At 46.7% G+C, this 26,322-nt stretch overlaps 1 protein-coding gene across 1 annotated transcript in view; it reads left to right on the top strand.

Moving 5' to 3' along the window:
• ophn1 (oligophrenin 1) overlaps positions 1 to 26,322 on the top strand; it is a 230,177-nt gene that overhangs the window by 82,392 nt on the left and 121,463 nt on the right. The window contains exons 3-9 of the mRNA XM_072505810.1: positions 736 to 797; positions 8,239 to 8,310; positions 17,823 to 17,924; positions 18,592 to 18,702; positions 20,150 to 20,254; positions 21,607 to 21,736; positions 22,877 to 22,977. Of these exons, the coding sequence (XP_072361911.1) occupies positions 736 to 797; positions 8,239 to 8,310; positions 17,823 to 17,924; positions 18,592 to 18,702; positions 20,150 to 20,254; positions 21,607 to 21,736; positions 22,877 to 22,977 (683 nt within the window). The remainder of the gene's footprint in view (positions 1 to 735; positions 798 to 8,238; positions 8,311 to 17,822; positions 17,925 to 18,591; positions 18,703 to 20,149; positions 20,255 to 21,606; positions 21,737 to 22,876; positions 22,978 to 26,322) is intronic.

The following is a 26,322-nucleotide window of genomic DNA, read 5'->3' as shown; positions in this document are numbered from 1 at the left end:
CCCCCTCCCTGACCCGTCCACTCTCCGAGCCTCCGGTTTGCCAACTCCCTTCCCAACCCTCCTGACTCACCGATCATCCTGACTCACCATCTCCCTCCCTTACTCGTGCTCTCACTGACCTTCCTGACTCACCGGCTCCCTCCCTGACCGGCCAGCTCACTGATCCTCCACTTGCTTCTCCCACTTGCAGCTCCTGCCTCTCCCTTGTTTGCTCTCTTCCTCCTTCCTAGCACCTCTCCATCAAGCCCTCACTCAGCCAAGGTTGGGAAAAGGTAAAGGCAAGTGAGGAGTAGCAGGAATATTGATGTGTGGCTGTCGGAGACTCCGGAAGATATTTGGGAAGGTTAATGGAGAGTGGTGGAGGGTTGCTGAACAGGAGGGTTGAGGGAGTGGTGACGAACAGGAAAACTAGCGGTGTGGAAAGTTGGGAGAGGTGGCAGGTGGCGGTAAGTTGAAAGATTTAGTACTATATGTTACAAAGAGTTGCAGGTTTCGTTTTTCAGAACTGGATGGAGAATAAATTTCACCAATTGGTTTTAAGGGAACCAATAGGCTTTTAATGTATTTATGATTTAACGTTTTACATGTTTCCTTATTGAAAAGTGATTTTCGTTTGGCATGCCATGTTTCAGGATCGATCTCGGAATGCTAAACAATTGATAGCTGTACTCCTAGTGAAACATCCACTCTGGATACAGGCTCTGATCCTCACTGTTAATTTCCATTCTCTTTCAGCTGAATCTTTCAAGGAGTTTGCAGAACTACTGCAGGATGTGGAAGACGAAAGAATAATGATGGTAAGCGGTTTACTTCAAGCCATACCTGCAAAGATGCGGCATGTCGAAGGTTATCTAAATTAGCCCACAAATTGATTACTTCCCTGATCCATGTATGTGCCACAGTGTATGTTGCAGGGATCATTTAATCTCTCAATCAGGGAATACTGATCTGTTAGATATCCATGCCCGTGGCAGATTCTGGGGTTAGTGCGATCAATTTCTGTTGCTGGGGAAATGTATTCTATAGATTGGTAGCAATTTGTAAATCCCTGGTTTTCTCCAAACGCTAGGTAGTACTTCATTTTTTAAAAAAAGATAAGAGGGTGGGTTTCCACCCCCCCCCCCCCCCCCCCCCCCCCTGCTCCCTGCGGCATGTACTGCAACGGTAAGATGGTCTGCCTTTGACCGGCAGCATGATCTTCTGGTCCCGTCACTGTCACTGGGGTTTCCCGTTGTTCAAACCCTCCGCCATCGGGGCTCCCATGGCAGGGGGTCGCCATTGGCGGGTCCGGGTGATCCTGGAAAACCCCATCCACTAAAAGATTTGTCTGCAGATTGTCGAAAAGAGAAGCGCGTTGTCGAAGGCTTGCGTCGTAAGCTCATCAGGACAAATGCAAGAATGCCACATTTCAAACGATCAGAACAATTTAGACTACAGGAAAAAATGGTGCTGATTGGTTGGCAAATTGTCAAGGCATTGTCACGGAGAAAACAACGGGAAACTATGTCTCATGCTTGCAAAACCCAGGAGAAACTTTTGCTGTCAGATGTGATTCTATGATTGGCAGCACTTGCTGAAAACTCCTGAGTACACTAATAGCTGCACTCGCAACTGCCTGAAGGTGGTCAGTCGAACTCCTGAAGTCTATGCCTACTAGAAGTGATATACATTTATACACAGGGACCCGGTCTCTGTACAAAAACAAATAAATTCAAGCCTTGCGTCTTTTTTGAATTGTCCGGACACATTGGGAGTGTTAGATCCAGTTGCTGTCTCCATGACAACGTCTTGTCCAACATTCCACGAACTACTTTCCTGTATTATAAATGGCTGTGGTTGCTTGTTTGAACTTTGGTATTATTGTCCTTGTCCTGATGACTGCAAGATGAAAATATTTGACAACTCGTCTCTATCTCTCTTTTCAGTAATATACAAGCTCTGTATTACCAAAATTTGGTGGTGTGATCATGAAAATGTTCAGGGCCAGAGTTTGCTGCAGAACTTTGACCAGCAGCTGCTCTTGCAACCTTTCATTCAAAAAATGCCTGCCCCCAAAGTTGCTGGAGGTCAGAATGATATCAGTGTGGCAGTGAAAGAGGGCACCTTGGATCTGAGTGATCGAGCAATCAAAAGGCTCTCTCTTTTGCCAAATAGGAATTCAGGATTGGGGAGAGAAAACACAGAAAAGACTGAGAAAGGGGACAAATGAAGGAGATGAATTCAATGTCAAATCAGGTACAGTAAGAAGTCTTACAACACCAGGTTAAAGTCCAACAGGTTTGTTTCAAATCACTTGCTTTCGGAGCATTGCTCCTTCCTCAGGTGAATGAAGAGGTATGTTCCAGAAACATATATATAGACAAAATCAAATTTGTAAGACTATGCCAAGGTCATCCCCACACCCCCACTACTTGCCTTCAAACATCCGCGCAACCTCAAACAAACATCGTTTGCAGCAAACTACCCAGCCTTCAGAACAGTGACCACGACACCACACAACCCTGCCATGCAATCTCTGCAAGACGTGCCAGATCATCGAAATGGATACCACCATTACACGGGAGAACACCACCCACCAGGTACGCGGTACATACTCATGCGACTCGGCCAACGTTGTCTACCTCAAACGCTGCAGGAAAGGATGTCCCGAAGCGTGGTACATTGGCAAGACCATGCAGACACTGCGACAACGGATGAACGGACATCGCGCGACAATCGCAAGGCAGTTCCCTTCCAGTCGGGGAACACTTCAGCAGTCAAGGGCATTCACCCTCTGATCTCCGGGTAAGCGTTCTCCAAGGTGGCCTTCAGGACGAGCGACAATGCAAAATTGCCGAGCAGAAACTTATAGCCAAGTTCCGCACACATGAGTACGGCCTCAACCGGCATCTTGGATTCATATCGCATTACATTCATCCCCCACCATCTGGCCTGGGCTTGCAAAATCCTACCAATTGTCCTGGCTTGAGACAATTCACACCTCTTTAACCTGGGGTTACCCGTATCTCTGGATCTGTAAAGACTTCATTACCTGCAAATGCTCGCATTCTAAGCATTGTCTTGCATCTTTGACTTTGTGTGTGTATATATGTTTCTGGAACATACCGCTTCATTCACCTGAGGAAGGAGTAGTGCTCCGAAAGCTAGTGATTTGAAACAAACCTGTTGGACTTTAACCTGGTGTTGTAAGACTTCTTACTGTGCTCACCCCAGTCCAATGCTGGCATCTCCACATCAGGCACAGAAAGAGAAATGGAGACGGAAAAAAAGATTGGATTTGGAGAGAGTAAAAAGACCAAGGAAAAGTAAGAGAGAAAAAAATAAAATTGGCATTTTTAAAATCGCTCCAAAAAAATCAAAAAACGTTAAGGAATTAAAATCTACATTTTTAATAGTTGCATTTCGATGCCAGAGAGGTTGATGGGCAATCACCCACATCTATCGGCTGGAATGTTCCGGATGTTCTCACTGACAGGATCTTCTGTTGCTGCTGATGGCAGTCCCCCGCTGTGGATTTCCCGGTGAGGTGTGCATAAAATGCAAAGCCCCGTTAACAAGATCTCACTGCCAGCCAATGACTGGGCACTTTTCTCTGCCGCGACACACCACGGGAGCGTGGTAAATCCCACCCACCATGTTGCTGGAAGGTTTTGTGTACTTGTAATGACAAGACTTGGATTTCTGGGTGAACTTAATGGACAAATGCAGAAAGTTCCTTTGTTTCAAATAAAATAGCCAGAAATACTCCGTTTGGTAGAGTGAGTAAGGCTGGAACTGAATAGCGTGCAATGTGCCTTCCCGCTGGCGTGACTTGGAAGCAATTTCCATCCTTGCTGGCGGCGGTTCCCCTGGGGCCAGAACTCACGCTTGGCAAGCTGGAGCTGCTTGTAAACGCCCCAATCCTGACACACTCTCATTCCAGCCCAAAGATGACTCAGGCCCCGCCCCCCACCTCTCCGGATTTGAAGTGGACCAACTGCCCGATGTCATTGGGGAGAGGAAGGACATCCTCTTCCCCTGGATAGACCAGTGAGGAGGTGGCAGAGACCGTCAGTGCTGCCAGTCTCACCAGAAGGAGACAGCTCGTTATCCTGAGGTGTGGGTGTCACTGCTGAGGCCTCTGCCCTGAGAGGGGAAGTGTGCCAGGGAGGGTTCCAAAGATCACTGTGCAGATGCCCTATGATGTGGAGATGCCGGCGTTGGACTGGGGTGAGCACAGTAAGAAGTCTTACAACACTAAGTTAAAGTCCAACAGGTTTGTTTCAAACACTAGCTTTCGGAGCACTGCTCCTTCCTCAGGTGATGCCTTATGGCTGGGGTGAGCTCTGCTAATCACCTGCTTCCTCTACAGTGGGGCTGGGCTTTTGAGGAGTGGCAAAACCTGGGGGAGCCGGCGATGGCCACACCATCCCTTGACGATACTGCTGGGGTATGAGGGTTTCCAAAGGGGTGGCCAGGATGGCCTCCCACATCACCAGAGGCTCACTGAGCATTTACAGGACGCAGTGTGAACAGCCAGGAGCCTGTAGGTAGTACCAGGGGTGCGTTTAATCACCTACTGCAGCAATTGACGGTCTGTGCCAAGCCACCCCCAGCAAGCCCAACACGTTTTGAGAGTTTGAGTTTCTTTACCTTCTCGTTCTCCCTCAATGGCCATGGCGTCCAGGCCCCGTTTGTAAATACTTCCACCAATTCGTGTCCATCTGACTCCTGCCTAAATGGGGGTGGAGCATCCCAAAGGGGTGGAGCATACTTGTGTCCAACATGCTAATGAGATTTAAATCCACGCGAATGGGGTGCGAACTTTGCTAAAACCGCCAGTGCAATCAACATCGGACGCATATTGTGATTTTTACATTACCTGCTATTCTCCGTCTGATCGTAATTCTAGCTGGCAACGCCAGGAGGCAGGGAATTCAGGCCACTGTTTTCGGAAAGGCAACATTGGAGTGATGCTACTGGGACAGCAACTTTTGGACACTGACTTTTAACCATTCCTATGGTTCTTGCCTGAAGATGCTGTACCGTATATCCATAGATAACAGGGAGCACCCTTAGCCTTGCTGTTACTTGACTGCAAATTCTGGCCTAATGTGTTACAGAAAATATCTGTCAGGAAATAACATAGTCATTGGTGCAAATACAAGTTCCACATTTACAATTCCGTCCGAATGAATGAACCTAAGGAACCAGCGAAAAATGAGTAACCATCAGAAAACCGAGCAATCAAATCCTATCTTTTCATACATTATCGTTCATTAACCATTAATAATTACAGACAACTAGTCAGTGCAAATCATCCTGTACTGAAGTCAGTATATCGGTGTTTCCAAAACCTTTCCCACTGTGATGTTCAATACCTCTCTGGTTCACTGGGAATGAAACCTGCCGTCCTTGCCTCTTCTGGTTTACATGTGACTCCAGACCCACAGCAATGTGGGTAACTCTTAACTGCCCTCCGAATTGGCTCAGCAAGCAACGGGGGGCCACAGCGCTACATACAATTCAGCCCTTAATTTCAAGTTTTAGTTACTAAAGAAATGCGGATTGATTCAAGATAAGGGGAACAGGTATGTTACACAGAGAAATTATGGGCGGAATATTCCCAGGGCTGCCAGAGGGCAATGCCTGGCCTTGTCCCTCCACTAATGGGGCCTCCAGTACCTTCGTGCCTCTGGCATAATCATCATGAAGAGATTTTGCTTTTGAATACCAGCACTGGCACGACGTCACGCTGCCAGGGAGGGTGGGGTGGATTCATCTTGGGTGGACGCTGCGGCACACACTGCTTTACTTTTATTAAAATGTATCTAAATTCATAGAAACTGGGTTCATGCCCTCACCGTTTGTTTGTGAAAATTCTGTTTTGGCCCCCTCGTGAGATTTAGCGCCGATGATGGGATTTGTGCCTGTGGTGAGCAGGGCAGCTTGATTGCCCCCTATTTCTGTTGGTTGGGGAGCCCAGGTGCAGGAGATCTAGGACTGGATTCTCCGGCCTCACAGCCACGTGTTTCTCGGCAGCGGGAGGAGGTGTGATGTTTGCTGACGGCGGGATTCTCTGCTCCTGACGCAGTCAATGGGAATTCACATTGAAGCCACCGGCAAACCTGCGGGCGGGAGTGCGCTGCCTGTGGGACCAGAGAATGCCGCCGCCACCGAACGGCCAGAAAATTCTGATCATAGTCTTCAAAAATTAGAGCCAGACTTTTCAGGAGTGAAATTAAGAGACACTTCTACATACAAAGTAGAAGTAGAAGTTTGGAATTCTCTTCAAAAATGGTAATTTATGCAGGATTAATTGTTCACTTTAAATCCACAATTACTAGCTTTTTGGAAGCAAAGGTATTAAAGTATGTGGGGAAAGGTGGCGGAGGTCTTGTGGCACAGTGGGTTGCGCCCCTACCTCTGGGCCAGAAATTCTTGGTTCAAGTCCCACTTCGGGACTTGATGATACATTCAGAACCTGGCCAAACGGGTTGCTTAACAGCCTGTACATCCTTCTAATACGCCTGGTGGCAGGTGGCAAGAGAGAGGGAGTTGGGTTGATGTTTTTCTGCAGGACCTGTTAACACTGGGCTCAGGGAAGATGTTTGACGTGTTGGATATTTGTCCAACCAGGGCTGGACTATTTCTGAGGGAATAAATCAGTTTGGGAGGCAAGGCAAGAGAAATACTGTGCAATAGAAGGTTTTGAATCAGGATTTTGCATCTGAAGCAAGTTTTGCAAGTTTACAAATATGTTTGCCGCCTAGATCTTCCAGCACTAGCAGGATATGTAATTTTTGACAGTCATATGATGTTTTAATAATAATAATCGCTTATTGTCACAAGTAGGCTTCAATGAAGTTACTGTGAAAAGCCCCTAGTCGCCACATTCCAGCGCCTGTTCGGGGAGGCTGGTACGGGAATTGAATCCACGCTACTGGCCTTGTTCTGCATTACAAGCCAGCTGTTTAGCCCACTGTGCTAAACCAGCCCCTAATTGTTTCAGTAAATGTTTCAATGCAATGTTGAGTTAGTGCATTACGTTAAACTGCTCTTACATATGGGATGAAACAAATCCTTGGTTTAAAAAAATCTATGCTCAAGGTGTGGATCATCTTGTTGGTCACAGCTTTCCAATGAGGGAATAAAGGATTTTAAAATTCGAGTATTTTAGTTAATTCACTGTCCAATTTATTCCTTGTTGTAAGTTTGAAATTTTTTCTTTTTCTTTAACCACAATCTTTTTTTTTGTAACCACTAAATAAATGTTCATGGACTAATCACAGGATGTAGACATATCTATCAGCACATGGACGATTGTAGGACTGAATATCCCCAGTCCGACACTGCTCACTTGGGGCTTTTAACTTGTTGTGGCAAGGCTGGGACAGATTTCTGTTGGGCAAGGAGTTGAGGGTTATGGGGGGCCTACTGGAAAGTGAAGCTGAGACCACCACTTGATCAGCCACGATCTTAATGATCTTATTGAATTTGGAGAAGGCTAAAAGAGCCAAATATGTTACTCCTGTTCCTATGTTTAATGGCGCTGTCTGATTGCGCCCCATTACTTTATTATATTTGAAACTCAGTTTCTAATAAAGACGATGTGTGTTTCTATATTTCCCCTGCCTTGTGGTGCTGGACAGTATCTTTCTTCTCAAGAGAAGATCTCCCCCAGCTAGATATTGCTTTATATTCGGCTGATAATTGTTTTTTCCTCTTTTTTTTTGTGTGAGTGTGTGTGTTGGTTAGTGAGAAAATAAATGAATGCAGGTAATGTGAAATAAAGAAAGAAGCTACAACTGCTTTTTTGTTTTATAACTTGGCGCACAGCATCACAGGTTGGAAACAGTCAGTTGTGATCAATCTGATTGACTGGGGAATACTTCAAACACATTAACCGGTGTGGCCTTTCCTTTTACAAAATTGAGTTTTTCCCCATAATGTTATTCCCCTATTCTGATCTCTGTAGATTTTTCAGGTTTATCTCGATCCTGATAGGTTGATTTTTTTTGTTTTGCTATCCTTTTCCAAGCAGAGATTGGATCAGTAAGTTGCGATGGATGTCTGTCTATATCTCTTTGTCCTGATCTTGAGGCTAAGTTGCGATGGACGTCTGTCTATATCTGTTTGTCCTGATCTTGAGGCTAAGTTGCGATGGACGTCTGTCTATATCTGTTTGTCCTGATCTTGAGGCTAAGGTTCAGAAAGATTGTGAACTCTGAATTTATTTATCACTTGCCTTTGTTACAGATTCAGAATTCCAGTAACATGTTAATTAAACCCTTGGAGACTTTTAAAAAAGACCACATCGGAGTTGCGAAGGTAAGCATTTTGAAACACTTTGCTAAACGTAGAAAATGGCAGCAGGTGTGGTCATTTGAGCCATTCTGCCATTCAGAATGATCGGGGCGGACCCTCTATCTCAATGCCACAATCCCGTTCTCTCCCCATACCCCTTGACACATTTGGTATCTAGAAGTCTATTTGTTTTTTTCTTAAACATTGCAACTTTCCAATGTGCTACACTTTTTTTCTTCTCCCTCTGCTTTCTTTACAACTTTACTGTCTTGAATAAACTGTTCAGTTCTGCTGCAGCTGTTACTGCCATTAAATGGGTTGGCAACTAACAAATAGCTCATAGCCAAGTGACATGGTGTGGGCCAGCGACTATGCTGCTCCATTTGGAGGCCTAAAGACCTGGATCGGTGCACATGTGAGTTCCAAGACGTTGCTTGAATTTTGGGATAATTTTGAAAATAATTCTCTCTTGTTTGTGGTCTCTTGAGGCTATGCACTTGCTATTGGCCAAAGGACAGATTGGTAACCTTTTGCAATGCTGTTGTGAATCTGTGGTGCAGGGGAATGCCATGGGTGTGTGCGTGTGATCGTGATTGATCGTGATCCTCATTGACTTTTGGGAATGTGTTTTGGGTAAAATATTAATTTGTCCATTCAAATACAAAGTATTGTTTTATCGAAGGCGGTTTGTTAACATAATTATCTCTCTTCAACTGTGAAAAGAGCCAGTAAATATATGGATGAAACCCAAGGCTCTGTGCTTCGTTGGAAGGATGAACTCCTGATGACCGTGTTCTCAGTGGGATTGGTATTTCTTGCGTAGGTGGGGAAGAATCAGTGAGTGTTCGTTACACTGCTTGAAATTAATGCTGCACATGATTGAGATTCACATGAGACCTGTTTTCAGGGAAGTTGGAGTCCAACATTTTCTCCATTAAGTACTTTCTGGCGAGAATCCACCCTATCATGGCCAATCATATAATCAACGGGGCTGAATTCTCTCTCGCTCTGTGTTGACTGCTTATTGATTTAATCTAGGTCCATTGCAGGCATTTGCAATGTTGAGTTAGTGCTGCCCCCTTCTCTCCCTCCCTTGGTTAAAACCCATGGGCTCACTTTGATTTTCCAAACATGACTAGTACAATTGCTCAATCAAAAAAACAGCTCCAACAGCACAGATCTGAACTAGGAAGATCAATCTCCAGTGCAGCTTGCTTTCAATACATCGATAATTCTGACATGATTCAGCGATTAAAGTGATAATACTTCTTCTCAAGGCTTTACCATTAGGAGTCCTGACTGGCAACCTTTGATAAATGTCAACATTTTCAGATAATTACATGTTTACTTTCAGTTTGTATTCATTTGGTGTTAAGTTTCAAAATATTTTAATGAAGTAATTTTATTGAACTGCATTTTTCTATTGTTTGAAGTATGTCCACTGTGGCCATTTGAATTGGTTGTGAACAGTGTTGGGTGTTCCACTGCTGGAAAACTGAGTGGGCGTTAGCATACTCTGCCTTCTACTGCATTGCAGATGGGTAAATTGGCTGTTACAAAGGTGCCGACGCCTATTCCTTCATTAGTGAACCACAAATACCGACTCCCCTTTATTTTCCAGTCTGTTTTGAGGGTTCTTAGGCTGGTTCTGTGTGTGTTGGCCACCTTTGAGTCTGATTTTTCAAAAAATCTATTCCGTTTTGCTGCTGGAGTCTGTGTGTTGTGCATCACTGGGCTCTTTGATGCACATCTGAGCCCATTCCGGACCAGCGGAGAATTCTGAATTCTCCCTCTGTGTACCCGAACAGGTGCGGAATGTGGCGACTAAGGGCTTTTCACAGTAACTTCATTGCAGTGTTATGCAAGCCTACTTGTGACAATAAAGATTATTTATTTATTTATTTTTATTCCTGTGGCCACCTGATTTGTGCATAGAATCACTTTCCAGCAAGGATAAGCGGACAGTGATTAGAAATAAAAGCCAATGGCAGATCCCAGCTCCTCTCCCCCTCCCTCTTTAGCCCAGTAATTCTGAGACCAATTATCAGCACTGAGAACTCACGATGATCAACACAGTTGGTTTGGATTATTGATTGTGTTCAGCACCGTCCACCACACAAGTAATGAAAGACTATATCAGCGGATAGGGAGGTATCAGGATAACCAGAAACAGCCATAATCAGCTCAGTGGTGCACAACCAAGTTCACAAGATAACGGCGACAGAGCTACAGAATTTATGGAAAACCTTGCAGGAGTAAATTAGACAAGGGGGAGCCCAGAAATTTAAGATAAGGGTCCCAAACTTACAGAATGTATCCGATTTAGCTCAAAGTAAACAAGTGAAAAATTTCATTGGTATACATTCCGGAATGATTTATTGCCAATTCCGAATTGAAGGAGGCTTATCACTAACCCATGACCAAAGGACATTCTTCCGTGCTGCAAATGTTAGGATATTGTACAGCCTTTTCCCATTTGCATCATCAATCTTTTGCTCTGGAAGACCCAGTATCAAATGCAAAGGATCGAAGTATCAAAGATCCTCTCAAGCTCTTTAAGAACATTCAACCAATAGGCTTTAATCTGGACACAGGGCCTAAAGCAGTGCAGGGCTGCACAGAAAGTAGGATTTTTAATCCCGCGAAATCTTGGCATCAAAGAGAAGAATTGCCTTACTGTGGATAAAATCCCTAAGTTGCAGATATCCAAAAAGGAGCATTTCAGAATATCAAACCATTGACACAGTTGCTCAAAAGATAACAGGGTAGCACCGTCAAACACGTCCCCATGTCTACAGACCCCTCTACCCCTCCTAATATCGAAACTATGCTCCATGAAGACCCGGCCGAGAAATTGGAATACCCTGAATTGGAAAAAGGATGGAAGTTAAATTAAATCTTCCCTGTTAACTCACAGACCATCCACCATGCCTTTAAGAATGTTAATAACAATAGGATTACCACACTTGTCTGACCCCACCTTAGGGTCCCTAAATAATAAAAGTGATTGAAAGGAGTACAAGGACTGGTCAACTTCAGCATCAAGCCACTTGGAGGAAAGGTCACCCCTAACCCATTCACGTATATGGGAAGCTAACTGGTACAGCTTCATATTCGGCATCCCTAGCAATCCTTTATAACCAGACCCAACTGCAGCTTAGTCAACCTTAAGTAAGCTTTCTTCAAAATAACTAAACAAACCAGAAATGTCTTTAAGGACCTCAGAAGACAATAGAATGGATAGCATTTGTTGAGGACAAGACCACTTAATCAAGACAATTCCATTGGTTGGGGAATTTAGTGTGGGATCTTTTGGGATGTGTGGCTCAATACTGATTAAGTATGAGGCCATTGGGAGAAGTGGAGGAGGGGGGAAGTGATCTTCTGTCTCAGTTTCAGGTTATAACTCCTCTCTCTATTTCATTTGTAAGTTCTAGTTCTAGTGCTTTTAAATATCACAGGAAATGTCATTGTCTCCCTATAGGGACCCTGTCCGATAAATCATAGAATCATATAGTATATAAATAGACCAATCAACCCTTGTGCCAGAGTGATCTGTTAGGTCCTTAGCCCTGCAAAGATTTATTTTTCAAGTATATGTCCAATTCCTACTTTTGAATTAGTTTCCACCACAGCTTTTAGATAGTGAACTCTACTGTGGCGGTGAATTATGATGATGTAGTGTTTTTAAAAAATGACTTCCCTTGGCTGTAAGGGTGTCCTGGCATGACTGCGCCCTCTCCTTCTTCCTGCAAACCCAGCAATGGCCACCTCTTAACGGTGGTGCTGCCAAGCTTCTGGCCTTCTAATTGGCTACGATACTTGATTGGGCAAGGGTGGCCAATTAATTGGCAGTAAAATGCTGCCCTGGGTCCTGTCACCCGCCCACGGAGAGACGGGTCCCAATTTTGATCCAAGAGGTGGGCAACTGGCCTATTGGTGAAATTCCAGTCAATATGTCTGCAGATTAGTTTTGAATTTATCCCTGCTTAGGGCCCAGGTTGTGTCCTCTGGGTCTGCTGTTGTGGACAAAGTGGAGTAACTTATTCTACTGCTTCTTTCTCCTTACCTGACAAGACCACTTGCAGTGTTTCAGTTCGTTCTCGCAGTGTTGGTGGACGGCAATAATTCACATATTTGTTTTCAAATCCCGCTGCGGCCTCACCCTTCCCTAGCTCTGTACTCTCCTGCAACCCCACAGCCCTCCGAGATATCTGCACCCCTCTAATTCTGGCCTGTTATGCATTCCCAATTGTAATTGCTCCTCCATTGGTGGCTGTGCCTTCAGTTGTCTGGTCCCTAAGCTCTGGAATATCTTCCCTCCCCCTCCCTGCCTCTCTATCTCTCTTTTCCCCTCCTTTCAGGCACTCCATAAAACCTACATCTTTGACCAAGCTTTTGCCCACTGACCTTGTATCGCCTCATTTGGCTGCTTTGTTTTAGAATGTTCCTGAGCAGCATGTTGGGGCGTTACTTGATGTTAACGGCACTGTGCAAATACAGGATATTGTATTAAATGGAGCAGTCACCAGCTTGTCCCTCGGGACTGTTAGCAAGCACTGAGGCTGTCCTTGTAACGCAAATAACACATTTGTCTGGTACTCTTGTAATTATAAGATAATGTTATATATGAAATGGACCATGTATTATCTGGGGTACAAATGTGTTTGGAGAAATCGGTCTTTCACAAGGCACAAAGCCAAATTATTGTAAATAGGATAAAAGCAAATTACTGCAGATGCTAGAATCAGAAACAAAAACAGAAAATACTGGACAATCGCAGCAGTCTGGCAGTCTCTGTGGAGAGAGAAGGGAGCTAATGTTTCCAGTCTGGATGACTCTTTCACAAAAGCTTTTGACAAAAGAGTCATCCAGACTCAACGTTAGTTCCTTTCTCTTTCCACTGCAGGACATTTGGAGGTCAATTGCTGTTGGTCAGAGAGGCTGATGGTGTTGCAAATATCTGGCTTAAAGTCAGAAGAAACCAGCATGCCGTAACAGCACTTTCTCTCATTTTCTTTGTGTATTTTTTGATATTCTAAAGTTTGATATCTGAAACTGGTGGCCTGTCTCATTGTGGGCAAATGTACTGTCTACCACCGTGTACTAACTGCTGCTGTACTGAATGTCGCATAATTAATTCTGGCAATCGGTCGTCTTTTGTCCAATGTACTGTCGTTTTAATTTGGTGCTGGACTGCAGCTAATCAATTCCGAGACAGCAGCTGCCATTCATAATCGGGCAGGAGAGAATCGATTGGAGCTGCCTCCCATCACAAAACAGTGAGAATTGCAGTTGATCTGAACACTGCTCTTAACGTCTGCCAAGCAAATTACATATTTCTTGCTTTTGCTGTGTTGATTTTCCAAATAACTTTATCCCCCTCCCCATTGCTCTGTGACAGGTCCTGATAAATAATGTTGGGCCATGTAAGCGTTGCCTCCAGTAACTGCTCATTATTCTGGCAATTACGCTCATTCTGGACCAATGCTTTGTCTCTTTACTTCACCCAGTACCACTCCCTTTGCCTTCTGTTCTATAATATCTTTGTTATTTAATTTCTCCCATCCTCTAACCTAAACCATACCTCCCTCTTTTGTTCTTCCCCCTCTCTCCCTTTCCACAGTTGAGAACACATGTTATTATTGCCCTTCCTTCAGTTCTCAAGAAGTCACATTCGACTTGAAACCTTGCCTCTCGTTTCTCTCTCCACAGATGCTGCCACACATGCTGGGTATTTCCAGCACACTCTATTTTCATTCCAGTCGCTCATCTGGCCATGTTTCATTGTGTAAGCCTAAACAATTAAGTATTGCCATGATGCCCAACCATGAGAGCCCAACCATGAGAGCATTAACGCAGACCAGCAAGTTGTGATCTGGAATGTCCGACCAGTATGGTTGGTAGAGTCAGATTCAATAATAACTTTCCATCAGGATTTGGTAACTACTTGAAGGAAGACATTTCCTGGGCTATGGGGAAAGAGCAAAGGACTAATTGGAAAGCTTTTTAAGAACTCTACCATTAATAAAATGGCCCCATTCTCTGTCATATTCCAAAATTCGTGCTACTACCTGATTAGAAAAATAGAAAATTCTGGCACAGAAGGATGTCATTCGGCCCATCATGTCTGTGTCAAGCATATCTGTGTCAACCCCTCCCACCCAGGCATTGCCTTCTTCCAGACCCTTCCATCAGGCAGAAGGTACAGAAGTCTGAAGACCCGCACATCCAGACATAGGAACAGCTTCTTCCCCACAGCTACAAGACTTCTCAACGACTCCCCCTCGGACTGATCTGTTCCCTGTAAGAACACTGTTCACGACGCCCTATGCTGCTCTTGCTCATGTATTTGCTTTGTTTGGTCCCTTGTTCCGCACTGTAACCAATCACTGTTTTGTCGATGTACCATTTGTCAATGTTCCCTGTTGATTATTCTTGTGTCTACTATGTACGTAGTGTATACGTTCCTCGGCCGCAGAAAAATACTTTTCACTGTACTTCGGTACGTGACAAATCTAAATCCAATCAAATCAATCAAATCAAAGCAATAAAGAAGCTATCCAGCCTAATCCCACTTTCCGACTCTTGGTCTGTAAACCTGTAGGTTGCGGCACTTCCAAGTGCGTATCCAAGTATTTGTGAAGTATGATTAAGCTTTCTTCCTCTCCCAACCTCTCGGGCAATCCCTGGGTGAAAATGTCCCTCTTAAACTTCCCTCTAATTCTCCTGCCAGTTACTTTGGGCGCGTTCCTCAGGCCACACTAGACCGGAAAATCGGCTCGCCACGGCGCAGTGTGGCCAGTGAAAGCCGGGAGACCCCGCACCCGGAATCTACCCAGCTCGCAATGCCGTGTGAGATTCAACGCAATCTCGTGAGATGTTGCAAGGGGACTCCCGCCCACAATGGGTGAGATCACCTTTTAACAAATCTGCATGTTAGAGCGAGGCAGTAAGCCTTACTCTAATGTGCAGATTCCTGAGGTACCTGAGCCTTTGGCATTCAATCCCTTCACCTCTGGGACCTTGGGTGAGCGCCGTTTGGTATTGGTCCGCACAAACGGGGACCAGATGGAACGGCACTCGTGGGGGTCTCCAAGGGCATAGGAGGCCCCCAGCTGGATGCCCATTGGGAAGGATGGTGCCCTGGCACTGCTGGTGCTGGTGCCACCTGGGCACCCTGGCATTATCAGCCTGGCATCCTGGTAGTGCCACCTGGGTGCCATCCTGGCACTGCTAAGGTGCTCAGGTGGCACTGCCGAGGTGCCAAGCTGGCATTTTTTGTGCACGCGCGATCTGGACGGGGTTACCTGGCTTGGGTGTTGGGAGGGGCCAGGGGACCACTCCCATGTTGCGTTCGGGCTGGGGGAGGTAGGGGGTAGGGGGGGGAGGCTGGGGGGGGAGGCCGGGGATTCTTTTCGGGGCCTCGGAAATCAGGACGCATTTAAAAATGGTGTCCTGATCTCCCACTACAATGGGGAGTTCCAGCGAGCAGAGCTCCCCATTGGAAAAAAAACAATGCTATGTGTGGTCTCGGCCGTATGTTCCCCGTTCAGGCCCCTTATCCAATGCGAGTCGCGTTGGATAACCATGTGTTTCTTGGCACTGCGAGTGCCAGGAAACACGCGGCTAAATGCGCTCGCTCGGGGACTTTGTTCCCTTTTGGGAAGATCATGTCCTTTGAATCCGAGCTCCCACTGACTAATGGTCTGTGTCTTTGTGACATCTTTACCAGTTCCCCCGTAACCTCAGTGATCCTCAATTTGCTTTGTATGCTCTGCCACTATGTCCAGGATGCACATCTGTGGTGGTGGCAGCCAGCTGCTTACCACGCCCCGTGGCCTTCGGCGCCCCTCGCGGGCGTCCTCTGGGGGCTCTGAGGCCGGAGGGTCCTAGTTCACTTATCGGCAGCACACCCACAGCCGGCTGCCCTGGCCCGTGTGCTGGCCCCAAGATGTGGACTCATCAGAGGGGTGGAACTCGGGTGAGCTGGTGACCACTGTCGCCACTCCATGGGACGGGTCCTGGTTGCCACCCAGCGCCCCCTCCTCCCGCTCAGTGCCCAAAGGGCCCTGGGCTTCACCTTGGGCTGGACGGGCAACTGGCTTGAGCCCTGGCTGCCCCTGCATCATCTGGCTCTGCCAGCCTTGATGGTTCCCCATCATGTCGATGCCCTCGACGATTCTCCTCCGTGACTGGGCCATGCTGTGCAGCGCCTCGGCAATGCCCACCTGCGACTGGGACAAGTTCCGCAGCGCCTTGACCATTCCCATTTGAGACCGGGACATGTCGACTAGAACCTCATCAAGGTCAGCCTGGTATTGGGAGACATCCCCCAGCGAGGCAGTGGAAAATCCATCACATTTCTCCCTCCCTTTAGCCCCGGAGAAGAATCATACGGACTCGAAACGTTAACTCTGTTTCTCTCTCCACAGATGTTGCCTGACCTGCTGAGTTTTTCCAGTATTTTCAGTTTTTATTTTTATTTGGGAACTACGACTTTATTGGGTGTAGCTCTCCCTCGTCCACAGCGCCAAGGGGACTATTGTATCAGAGCGAAAACACACTGAGTAATGAACTATGAAACTTTCTGGTGTATGCGATCCAGTTCTGCACGCAATGGTGCGCACACATACAAAGTCACCATGGGCTCAAATATGTGCATCATCACTTCTGTTTCGCAATGCCCAATTGTGAAATGACAGATTTTGGAGATGTGTGGGTTTTGTGGGCCCCAAGTTTACTCAGTGAATTGGCTGCTTATTAAGTCTGTTTTACATTTAAATTGCTCACCATTTCATTCCTCGTTTTAAAGTTGGTGATTTGTAAAGATCTAAATTCTAGCTCGCAGCGAACTGCAGATCTCGAAGATAAATTGTTACCATCTTGACCCCTTTTATTTTTCTCCATCTCGTCTCTTGGACATCCTTCCTGATCTTGTTGAGCTATTCTCGGGTTTTAAATCTGTTTTCAATTGTCTTGCTTGCCAAGGGACAGAACTGTAAAAACATTACAGGTTTGCGAGGTGGAAGATTTGTGTCAGACTCCTGATCTAGTTATTCCACCCGAGGAAGGTGTTTGAACAATTTGCATGGGACCATTTTTATATAATCACTCGCTAATTAATGAGCAAGATTATCCGCCTAAGAAACTCTGTGTTACTGCTCATGGGTTCTGTGCTTTCTTCCATGAGTCCAATCCTAGAGCCACGTCTTTGACCGCACACCTGTGAAGCAACAGTGCTAAGCCTTCAAGGTGTATCTAAATATCTAAAAACCGTTTTATATATGGGTCCTTTCACAAGTTGAGGATGTTACAAAGTGCTTTACAACCAATGAGGTACTTGTGAAGTTAATGTCAGAAACATGGCAGAGAAGTTTCACACTGTAAGATCTCACAAGCAGCAATGTGATCACTAACTCCTGATCTAGTGACATTGATCAAGGGAGAGACAATAGCCAGGACACCAGGAGAACTCCCGTGTGACCCGCGGGGCTTGAGGTGGAATCCCAGTGACTCGTCTTTTCTGTTCACAGGACAGAAAGAAAAAATTTGAAAAAGAGAGCGAGAAGTTCTACTCTGCGCTCGACCGACATCTGAGTCTGTCCTCCAAGAAGAAGGAATCCCAGCTCCAGGAGGTAATGGTCTTACGATTGTTGTCAGTGGCAGAGTCCATCCAGCCCGGCACACCACCCTTTTGCTTTCCTCGTCCTGTTTGGGGGAAAAAAAAACTTTACATGAAAGAGAAAGTTCCGCCAGGAAAGGGAAGCTGTGAGCCAGGGCCCAGATGTGCCGAGTTGGAAATATTTTAAATGTTGCTTGCATCACGTGTGCAACAAAGCACACAGCTTGCGTTATGTTCTCTGTTTCATCAAATGTTTATTATAGTTTGTAAAACCCTTTGCTTTTTCACCCGCACGCCCCCTTCCCTGCACCCCACAACTATTGAATATGTGGAATTGTTGAAGCACTGTCTGCTGTGTCTTGCACAGGAATCAGGAGCTCGTACGTAACAACATCTACTCGGGGGGAGAGAGGGGGGGTGGGGGAGTGGCACTGGGACAGATCCTGAAGTTAAAAAGAGCAGACGGCCGCACTGTGATAATGAATGGGTCGAAACTAGATTAAAAACATAGGTCAATTTTTTAAAATTGTTGTACCAAGCTGATTTAATTGCAATATGCTGAAAAACACTTCTGAAATTGTTTTTCGCTGCCATGCTCATTCGAGGTGGAGCTCTTTGCTGTGTGCGTTTCCCAGTTTGTTTAGTGGATCTGACGGATGTTCTGTTTGATTTAAATCCAGGCTGATGTGCAGGTTGATAAAGAGAGACAGAACTTCTACGAGGCATCTTTGGAATATGTGAACAAGATTCAGGAGGTTCATGAGAGAAAGAAATTTGAAGTGGTAGAGCCAGTAAGTTAGATCCTGGTTTTATTCAATATTTTTTTGTTTTACAGGAAATGTATTAATGCATTTCTCTCAGTCCTTCTCCTCCTGATAGTGCTGATTCATATTGGCAGATCCTTGGTGTCCTGTTAATATGTTCACTTTTCGACAACACCTCATATAGCACCTTTAACAGAAGCATTGTACAATATGTCACAGAGCCACATTGAGAGAAAGGACAAACAAGCAAAATTCTGGTCCGGGAGGAAGGTTTTCAAGGCGGAAATTGAGGCAAAGGGGATCAAGGAGAGAATTCCAGAGCTTAGGACCTCGGCTGCTGAAGGCGAATGGAACAATTTTAAAATCAGTGATGCCCATTGGCCAGAGGAGCGCGGATATGTCACAGAGCCACGTTGGGAGAAAGGGCAAACGACCTTCAGCAATTGTCCCCCTTACCACTGCCTCCAAAAAGCCCCATTGCAAAATCCTGCTCCATCTCCAAAATTCCTTTCCTCTCACACGTCCTTGAATGTGTTGTTACCTCCCAGATCTCCATTTGAACTTTTTCCCTCCCATCAGACCAAAAGGCCTTTACCAAAGTCCGAAATGACATTCCCTGTGACTGAGGCAATGGTGCGTTATCTCTCATTGTCCTCAACCACCCTGCAGCCATTTAACATAGAATCACGGAATCCCTACAGTGCAGAAGGGGGGTCATTAGGCCCATCGAGTCTGCAGTGACCCTCTGAAAGAGCACCCTAACCTGGGCACACTCCCCCGCCCCTTTCCTGGCCGGCCAATGCTTCTCCTCTATTGTCCAAATCTTCAAGAATGTCTTTCTTAGCTCAGACCCTGGATTATTACCCATCCACCCCATTCTGGTCCAGGAATAGATGCTGAGTTCTTCAGCAGGACTACACAAATACTGACATTTCATATCTGGGTTTGAATTAGGCCCAAGGTGATGGAAATGTCTTCAGACTGTGAGATGAGGGGCCTCAAGCATTTGGCGTCTTGGTGAGGATGAATCCATGTTTCAACATGGTCTTCTTGCTCAATGCTAGACTTCTGATCCCACTGAGGCCACGGGCTGCCCGCTGTAAGACACTATCGACACACTAGTGAGGGTGGTGCCCGTCTCTCATTGGAGGCTACGGCCTATTGCTGAGGCCAAAGTAGAGTGAAGTGTTATTCCAGATCTAATACATGCTGTACCTAATCCAATATGGCTGACAATTGGATGGACAGTAGAAAGGTGTTCTGGTCTCCAGTATTCCCAATCTTCCAGCTTTCATGTATAATCATAACATTCCAATTACATTGTGGTTGGCTTGACAACACTTGAAGATGGTTATGGTGGGTGGAGAGATACCCACCTTGTCTTGGCCAAGATTTTCCCCCATTGATGAGGAAAGTAGGAGAATATTTCTCCAGTCAGAATCCCAAATGATGTTTTTTTTTTTCCTCCCTGCAGGTGTTGGCATTCCTACATGGCCTACTCACCTTCCATCACTTGACCTTTGAGCTAACTCAGGATTTCTTGCCCTATAAGCAGCAGCTTCAACTAAGCTTGCAACATGTGAGTTCTGTTCTGATGTATAATTGTGACTGAACGTCAAGAGGCACAGGGAATTGGGGGCAATTGAGTCAAATCGCTTGAATCTGGGAATTTTTCCAATGGGGCCAGACCCGCCTTGGCGTAAAGTGTTTGTTTACACGCTACTGTCGCTCGGTGGCAGGGGGGGTTGGAGGCTGCAGGTGCAGGTTGGTGTCAGGCTCATTGCCTTTGAAGCAGATTGGAGGCGGTCACAGCGGTGGTCAAGTGCTGAGGCGGGCTGGTTACAGGGTTCTTTGGGACTTTGTTCCAGTTCTTTTGCTACATTTAAGGCCCTGTAGCCCTTGCCCCTCACTTCCCGCCAGCCAATTATTATGAGCACATGGAGATGTTAGTCAAAAAAAGTCAACACCTCTGGGGACACCAGTAAACAAACTCGCTCCCAGATTCCTTTTATAAGAGTTTTTATGCTCTCAGCCAAGCCCCTTTATGCATCAGTCATCAAAATCCAGCCCATTGTTGCCCAACCTTTATTGTAGCGCAGTCCTCTTCCCACAAAACCAACCTCTTTTCCACATATCTTTTCTCGCCAAACTGAAATTTTGTCTTTCCTACTATCTGTATCTCTCTCCCTAAACTTCTCCACTCACCACTTCTATTTCCACCATTCAAAAAAATCCTGAACCACATCCTTTTGACCAAGCATGACTGTGCCCACTGTGAAGGACGTTGGGCTGTTTCTTTCTTTGGGAAAGGCACTAAGGTTCTACTTTGTTTGGACTGAATTGAACCCAGCCAATAATACAAAGTGTACTAAGGTTAAAATGTTCCCTGTAAATTAATCCAATGCCACCCCCTTTCTAACAGGTCATTCATCATTAGAAAATGTCTACTGAACCTTTTGAAATAGCCGTCCTTTCGAGATGGTGCAAGTTACAGTCCCACAGCCGGGGAAATGTAGAATGGGACCACTTCACAAAATCGGTGTCCTTTCTGAAGCGCACATTATGGGCTGGATTCTCCGGTCACCCGGCCGCATGTTTCTCGGCAGTGCGCTGTTCGCTAGCGGCGGGATTCTCCCTTCCTGCTGCATGTCAGTGGGGTTTCCATTGAAGCCCCCCACACATGTGGGGGTGGGGGGGGTGCGCTGCCGGTGCGAACAGCGGATCTCAACGGCCGGAGAACTCCAACCTACATCCCCTTCACTCCCGTCTTTGTTGACGGCCGTCATATGGATGGAATACACGGGGATTTATGAGTTAGTGGTTTCTTGGTCATTTCAGGAACTTGACCTATTCAGAGATACCTCCACACGCAGCAGTATGGAGTCATGTGGGAGGCCGCGGGTTCTGTAATGCCGTTGGTTGTTTTCACAGACAAGAAATCACTTCATGGGCACTCGGGAGGAGATGGAGGATCTCATGACAAGAATGAAAGAAGCTCCACAAACCTGCAAGCTGCCGGGCCAACCCACCATTGAAGGCTACCTCTACTCTCAGGAGAAACGTAAGGATGATACTTCTTAGAATCATACAATCCCTACAGTGCAGAAGGAGGTTATTCAGCCCATCGAGTCTGCACCGACCCTCTGAAAGAGCACCCGACCTAGGCTCACCCCCTGCCTTACCCCCATAACTCCACCTAACCTACACAGCTTTGGACACTAAGGGGCAATTTCGCAAGGCCAATCCACCTAACATCTTCGGGCTGTGGGAGGAAACCGGAGCACCTGGGGGAAACGCACGCAGACACGGGGAGAACATGCAAACTCCACACAGTCGCCCAAAGTCGGAATTGAACCTGGGTCCCTGGCGCTGTGAGGCAGCAGTGCTATCCACTGTGCCACCGCGCACGTGTCTTGCTGGACCTCCAAATTTGTTACTCCTTGCGTTTTATTTTCCTGAATTGGGTCATCGCCGGGCCAGCCTTTCTGAAATTAGCCATTCAGAATCTTTCTGACCAATTTCTAAGAGAATTTGACCTGAAGGCTGAGCCGTGATGTGGTTTTGATGACCCACCTTCAGGCTTTTGTGATTTAGCCGAGTGGATGGGATGTAATTGTTACTGTGTGTCTTGGTGCCATCTAGTGTCTCCTTTCAGTACTGCAGCAGTTTTTAAAGTTATTCATTCCTGCTCATTCTACATGGATTCCAACCCTAACTTCATGTCCTCTTATTCCTGTTGATTTGCTACATTTTAGGCCCTCCATTCATTTATTTATCTACTTTCCTTGCCGTCTGAATATCCAGTTGTCCATTAGATGCATAGCAGAGATAACCATAGCAGTTCCAACATAACTGCTGCAATCATTTAGCAACCTGGCTATTTGTTGCCAACTGTGTCAGGATTTTCCCTGACTGAAAGATTCATCTTATAATTGTTTTATTCAAAATGCCAGGCTCCGAGGGCGAGGGTGGAGACGTGTCACTCGTATTGGTCGAGAGGGTGTGGGGCAAAGGTGGTGGAAAGATCGGGGCAGTTCGGAGAACTTGACTCTTGCCAGCAGGACGAGAGAAGTCCAACTGGAAACCTGAGAGCAGCCTGATTAGTAGGCCTTGTTGCCTAGGAAACCTGCTGCAGTACGGCAATGGCGAGGTAGATCCCCAGTTGTGCAGGGTTTTCTAATCTATTCTTGACTCTCCACAGGGGCGTTGGGATTCTCCTGGGTGAAATACTACTGCAAATATGTGAAAGGCACCAAAATTCTAAGCATGATCCCCTGTGATCCAAAACCTGGAGTAAAACAAGTGAGTAAAATATTAACATAAGAGCCCAGATTGTAGGATAATGGACAGGCGCATGGTACATCCCGTGACAGAGATTTGGAATGACAGACAATGTTGGAGGTGCTGTGACCAATCGGTTCAGAACCAGCGAGTGTTTCGTCGGTCAGGCCCTCACGCCAACATTTTTAACACTCCCCTTCTCTTTTGGAGCTTTTGGGGTTAGAAAATGGCAAATTAAATTGCTTCAGGGGAGAGTGATGCTCTCTTGTATTGTTTGGAAAGTTAGGAACTACATCGTTGTGAGCACGTGTAGACGTACATCCAGAATGCCACATCCCTCACTACTGCACTACAGCGGGTGAACAACAAAGCAACAAGTTATTGTTCCGCAGCACACGGTGAGATGTGAGAAATGCACTTGGATCATGACTCCGCGGACATTTTAAAACTAGCAGACGGGGAGCTGCAAGTGGGATATCCTGCCCCATTCCCGACTGATCCCACAATTCTTCAGTAAGGGAAGCGAGGTGTGGATGACTCTCACACGGGGGAAACCCAGAACTCAACAGAGCCACTTGAAAAAATAAAAGCAAATTACTGCGGATGCTGGAATCTGAAACAAAAGAGAAAAGGCTGGAAAACCTCAGCAGGTCTGGCAGCATCTGTAGGGAGAGAAAAGAGCGAACGTTTCGAGTCTGATGACTCTTTGTTAAGAGTCACTTGAACGTGGTGCCGAGATCCCTATTTGGTAGAAAGGCTCTCATCCTGCAGCTTGGGAGTCACAAATTTTGAGAGTAGATTTTAATGCTCTCAAAGGACAGCAAGGATCTATAGAACTGTCATAATGTGAATATATTTAAATCCTTAGCCCTTTTAAAAAAAAAAAGGTGCGTGAGTCAGAAAGATTTGAAAGAAAACTGGTCTAGCAGTTTTAATTGCAATTTGTTGACATTTCCCCAAGGGTTTTCATCATGTCATTATAAATACTTAACTGCTTTCCACAAGCTATAACTATTTCAACAGGGTTGCCCTGATTGACAGCTCAAAGCAGTTGTCTTTGGTGTGAAGTTATGAACAGACTTTTGTTTCTTTTTCATAGAGATTAAGCCCTTGAGATTTAAATGTTTTTAAAAAGCTTTCACGAATGGCAGTTTTTTAAAAAAATTGTGAAGGCTGTTAAAGATATTTAGAACTTCATTTCATTATATCCCTCACTACCACCACCACCGGCGGGAGCGGAGAGAGTGGGAGGGGGTCCGGGCGGGAGCGGAGAGAGTGGGAGGGGGTCGGGGCAGGAGCTGAGAGAGGGGGAGGGGGTCCGGGCGGGAGCGGAAAGAGTGTGAGGGGTTCCGGGCGGGAGCGGAGATCCAGGCGGGAGCAGAGAGTGGGGCAGGTGGTCCAGGCACGAGCGGGGGGGGGGAGGGGAGGGGGACCGGGCGGGGGCAGAGAGAGGGGGTCCGGGGTGGGAGCGGAGAGAGGGGGGTCCGGGGTGGGAGTGGCGAGGCTGGCAGGGATTCCGGGTGGCAGCGGAGAGAGGGGTCTGGGAGGGAGCGGAGAGAGTGGGACAGGGTCCAGGCGGGAGCGGAGAGAGTGGGACAGGGTCCAGGCGAGAGGGGGAGGGGGCCTGAGGCAGGAGGGGGGTCCAGGCGGGAGCGGAGAGAGGGTGTCCGTGTGGGAGCGGAGATCCGGGCGGGGGCGGTGAGGGGGCCCGGGGCGGGAGTGGAGAGAGGGGGAGGGGGTCAGGGGCGGGAGTGGACTGGGTGGCAGGAGAATCCGGGGCGAGAGGTCCAGGCGGGAGTGTAGAGAGGGGGAGGGGATCTGGAGCGGAGAGAGTGGGAGGTGGTCTGGGAGGGAGCAGAGAGAGGGGGAAGGGGTCCGGGTGGCAGCAGAGAGAGGGGGAGGGGGTCCGGAGCTGAGAAAAAAAAGAATTTCATTTCATCTTAACATGGCTCCTGAGGTCTTCCCATGGTGGATACTGGGTGTGTTGGTATGGAGGATGCAAGGACCATGGGAGGTGGCTGGGTAGGCATGAGTTAGCATTATGGAGGATATTATGAGCAGCCAGAGTGGGTGGGGTGTATAGTTTGGCAGCAAATTGGTTTGAGGCTAATGGATGTGGCGTAGGGAGATGTGTATCGAGGGAGGCAGGGCAGTGGATAGAGGCGGGGTGATGGGGTGGTGTAAACGACGGAGTGCGAGGGATGAGGACGAGAGGACCTAAAAATGTATTGTAACAATTGGGATAAAATCCCAGAGAACTGAGGCGGGCCTTGTAAACTGCCCTCTTCAACATTCGGCGGCCTCTGTGTCTACCTCTGATCTGAACTGTGGGGTTGGCAGGCCCGACTCTGTCCCACAACTGTTGGGGGGGGTTTCTCCTGAGGTGTTTGAGGACAACCAGTAAATGTTCAAACTCGAGCTACCTGCCTCGAGAATGAAAATCCAGACATCCATGTCAGCTCCAATATTTGTGTCGAAAGATGTGATTATTTCAGACTTGTGGGAACGACAAGAGACCAAGGATAAACAGTGGCACTACAAATTGTACAATGTTGGTCGACAATGTTGTTAAATCAATGATTTGGACGATGTATACTGACAGTAAATTACGCACATAGAATCTTGGTTGTGTCGAAAGTGGAAGCAAAGATCTACATAGATAGAACGCTTGAAGACATCACCAGCAGGGCTGTATATGCTGTGTTTTATTTAAAAGCAAAAGTGTAACTACATTGGATCACGTGACACATTTCCTTTCTCGTGACGTTCCCATGCAATCCTTTAAAGGCACATTACAACGGTCGTCAGCGGACCTGACGTTCCATGTGTCACTCAGCTTCCGAAGCTGTGAAAGCGGAAATTGTTTACCCTCCTTTCTCATCATTTATCCAGTGAGGGAAAATCCGGGTATTCTGATCAATCGTCTCCATATTGTAAATAAGAAAGAGACTTCTGATTTGTGGAACACCCCGGTTTAATCGATTTGATCCATGAGTGGTTATTGTCCTCTTTCACGTGGGGAAGTGTTTTGCTTCCAACATATGACGCGCTCAAAAGCAGCAGTTTGAATTGTGAGTAAGTGACCACAAGCCGTCACCTTGTGCTCACTGACCTCCACTGGCTTTCAGTCCATCGACGGGGGGCTATCAAAGACGGGGGGCGAATCGAAGTAAAATGTCCCCTTTTTCAAAAAAGAAAGGAATTCATTGTGCTCACATCCCTCCATGGCCTCCGGCCCTCCCTGTCTCTTACTGTCCGACTCCATGAAATCTGGGCTCCTTCCATTCCGGCCTCTTGACCTTCCCCCATTTTCATCGCACTACCATTGCCAGCTGTGCTTTCAGCAGCCTGGGAGTTCCTTCGTTG

This window comes from Scyliorhinus torazame, chromosome 5 (genome assembly GCF_047496885.1).
Source record: "Scyliorhinus torazame isolate Kashiwa2021f chromosome 5, sScyTor2.1, whole genome shotgun sequence".
NCBI lineage: Eukaryota > Metazoa > Chordata > Chondrichthyes > Carcharhiniformes > Scyliorhinidae > Scyliorhinus > Scyliorhinus torazame.
Note: the sequence above shows the minus strand (reverse complement) of the source record. Positions and strands in the feature narration are given on the sequence as shown.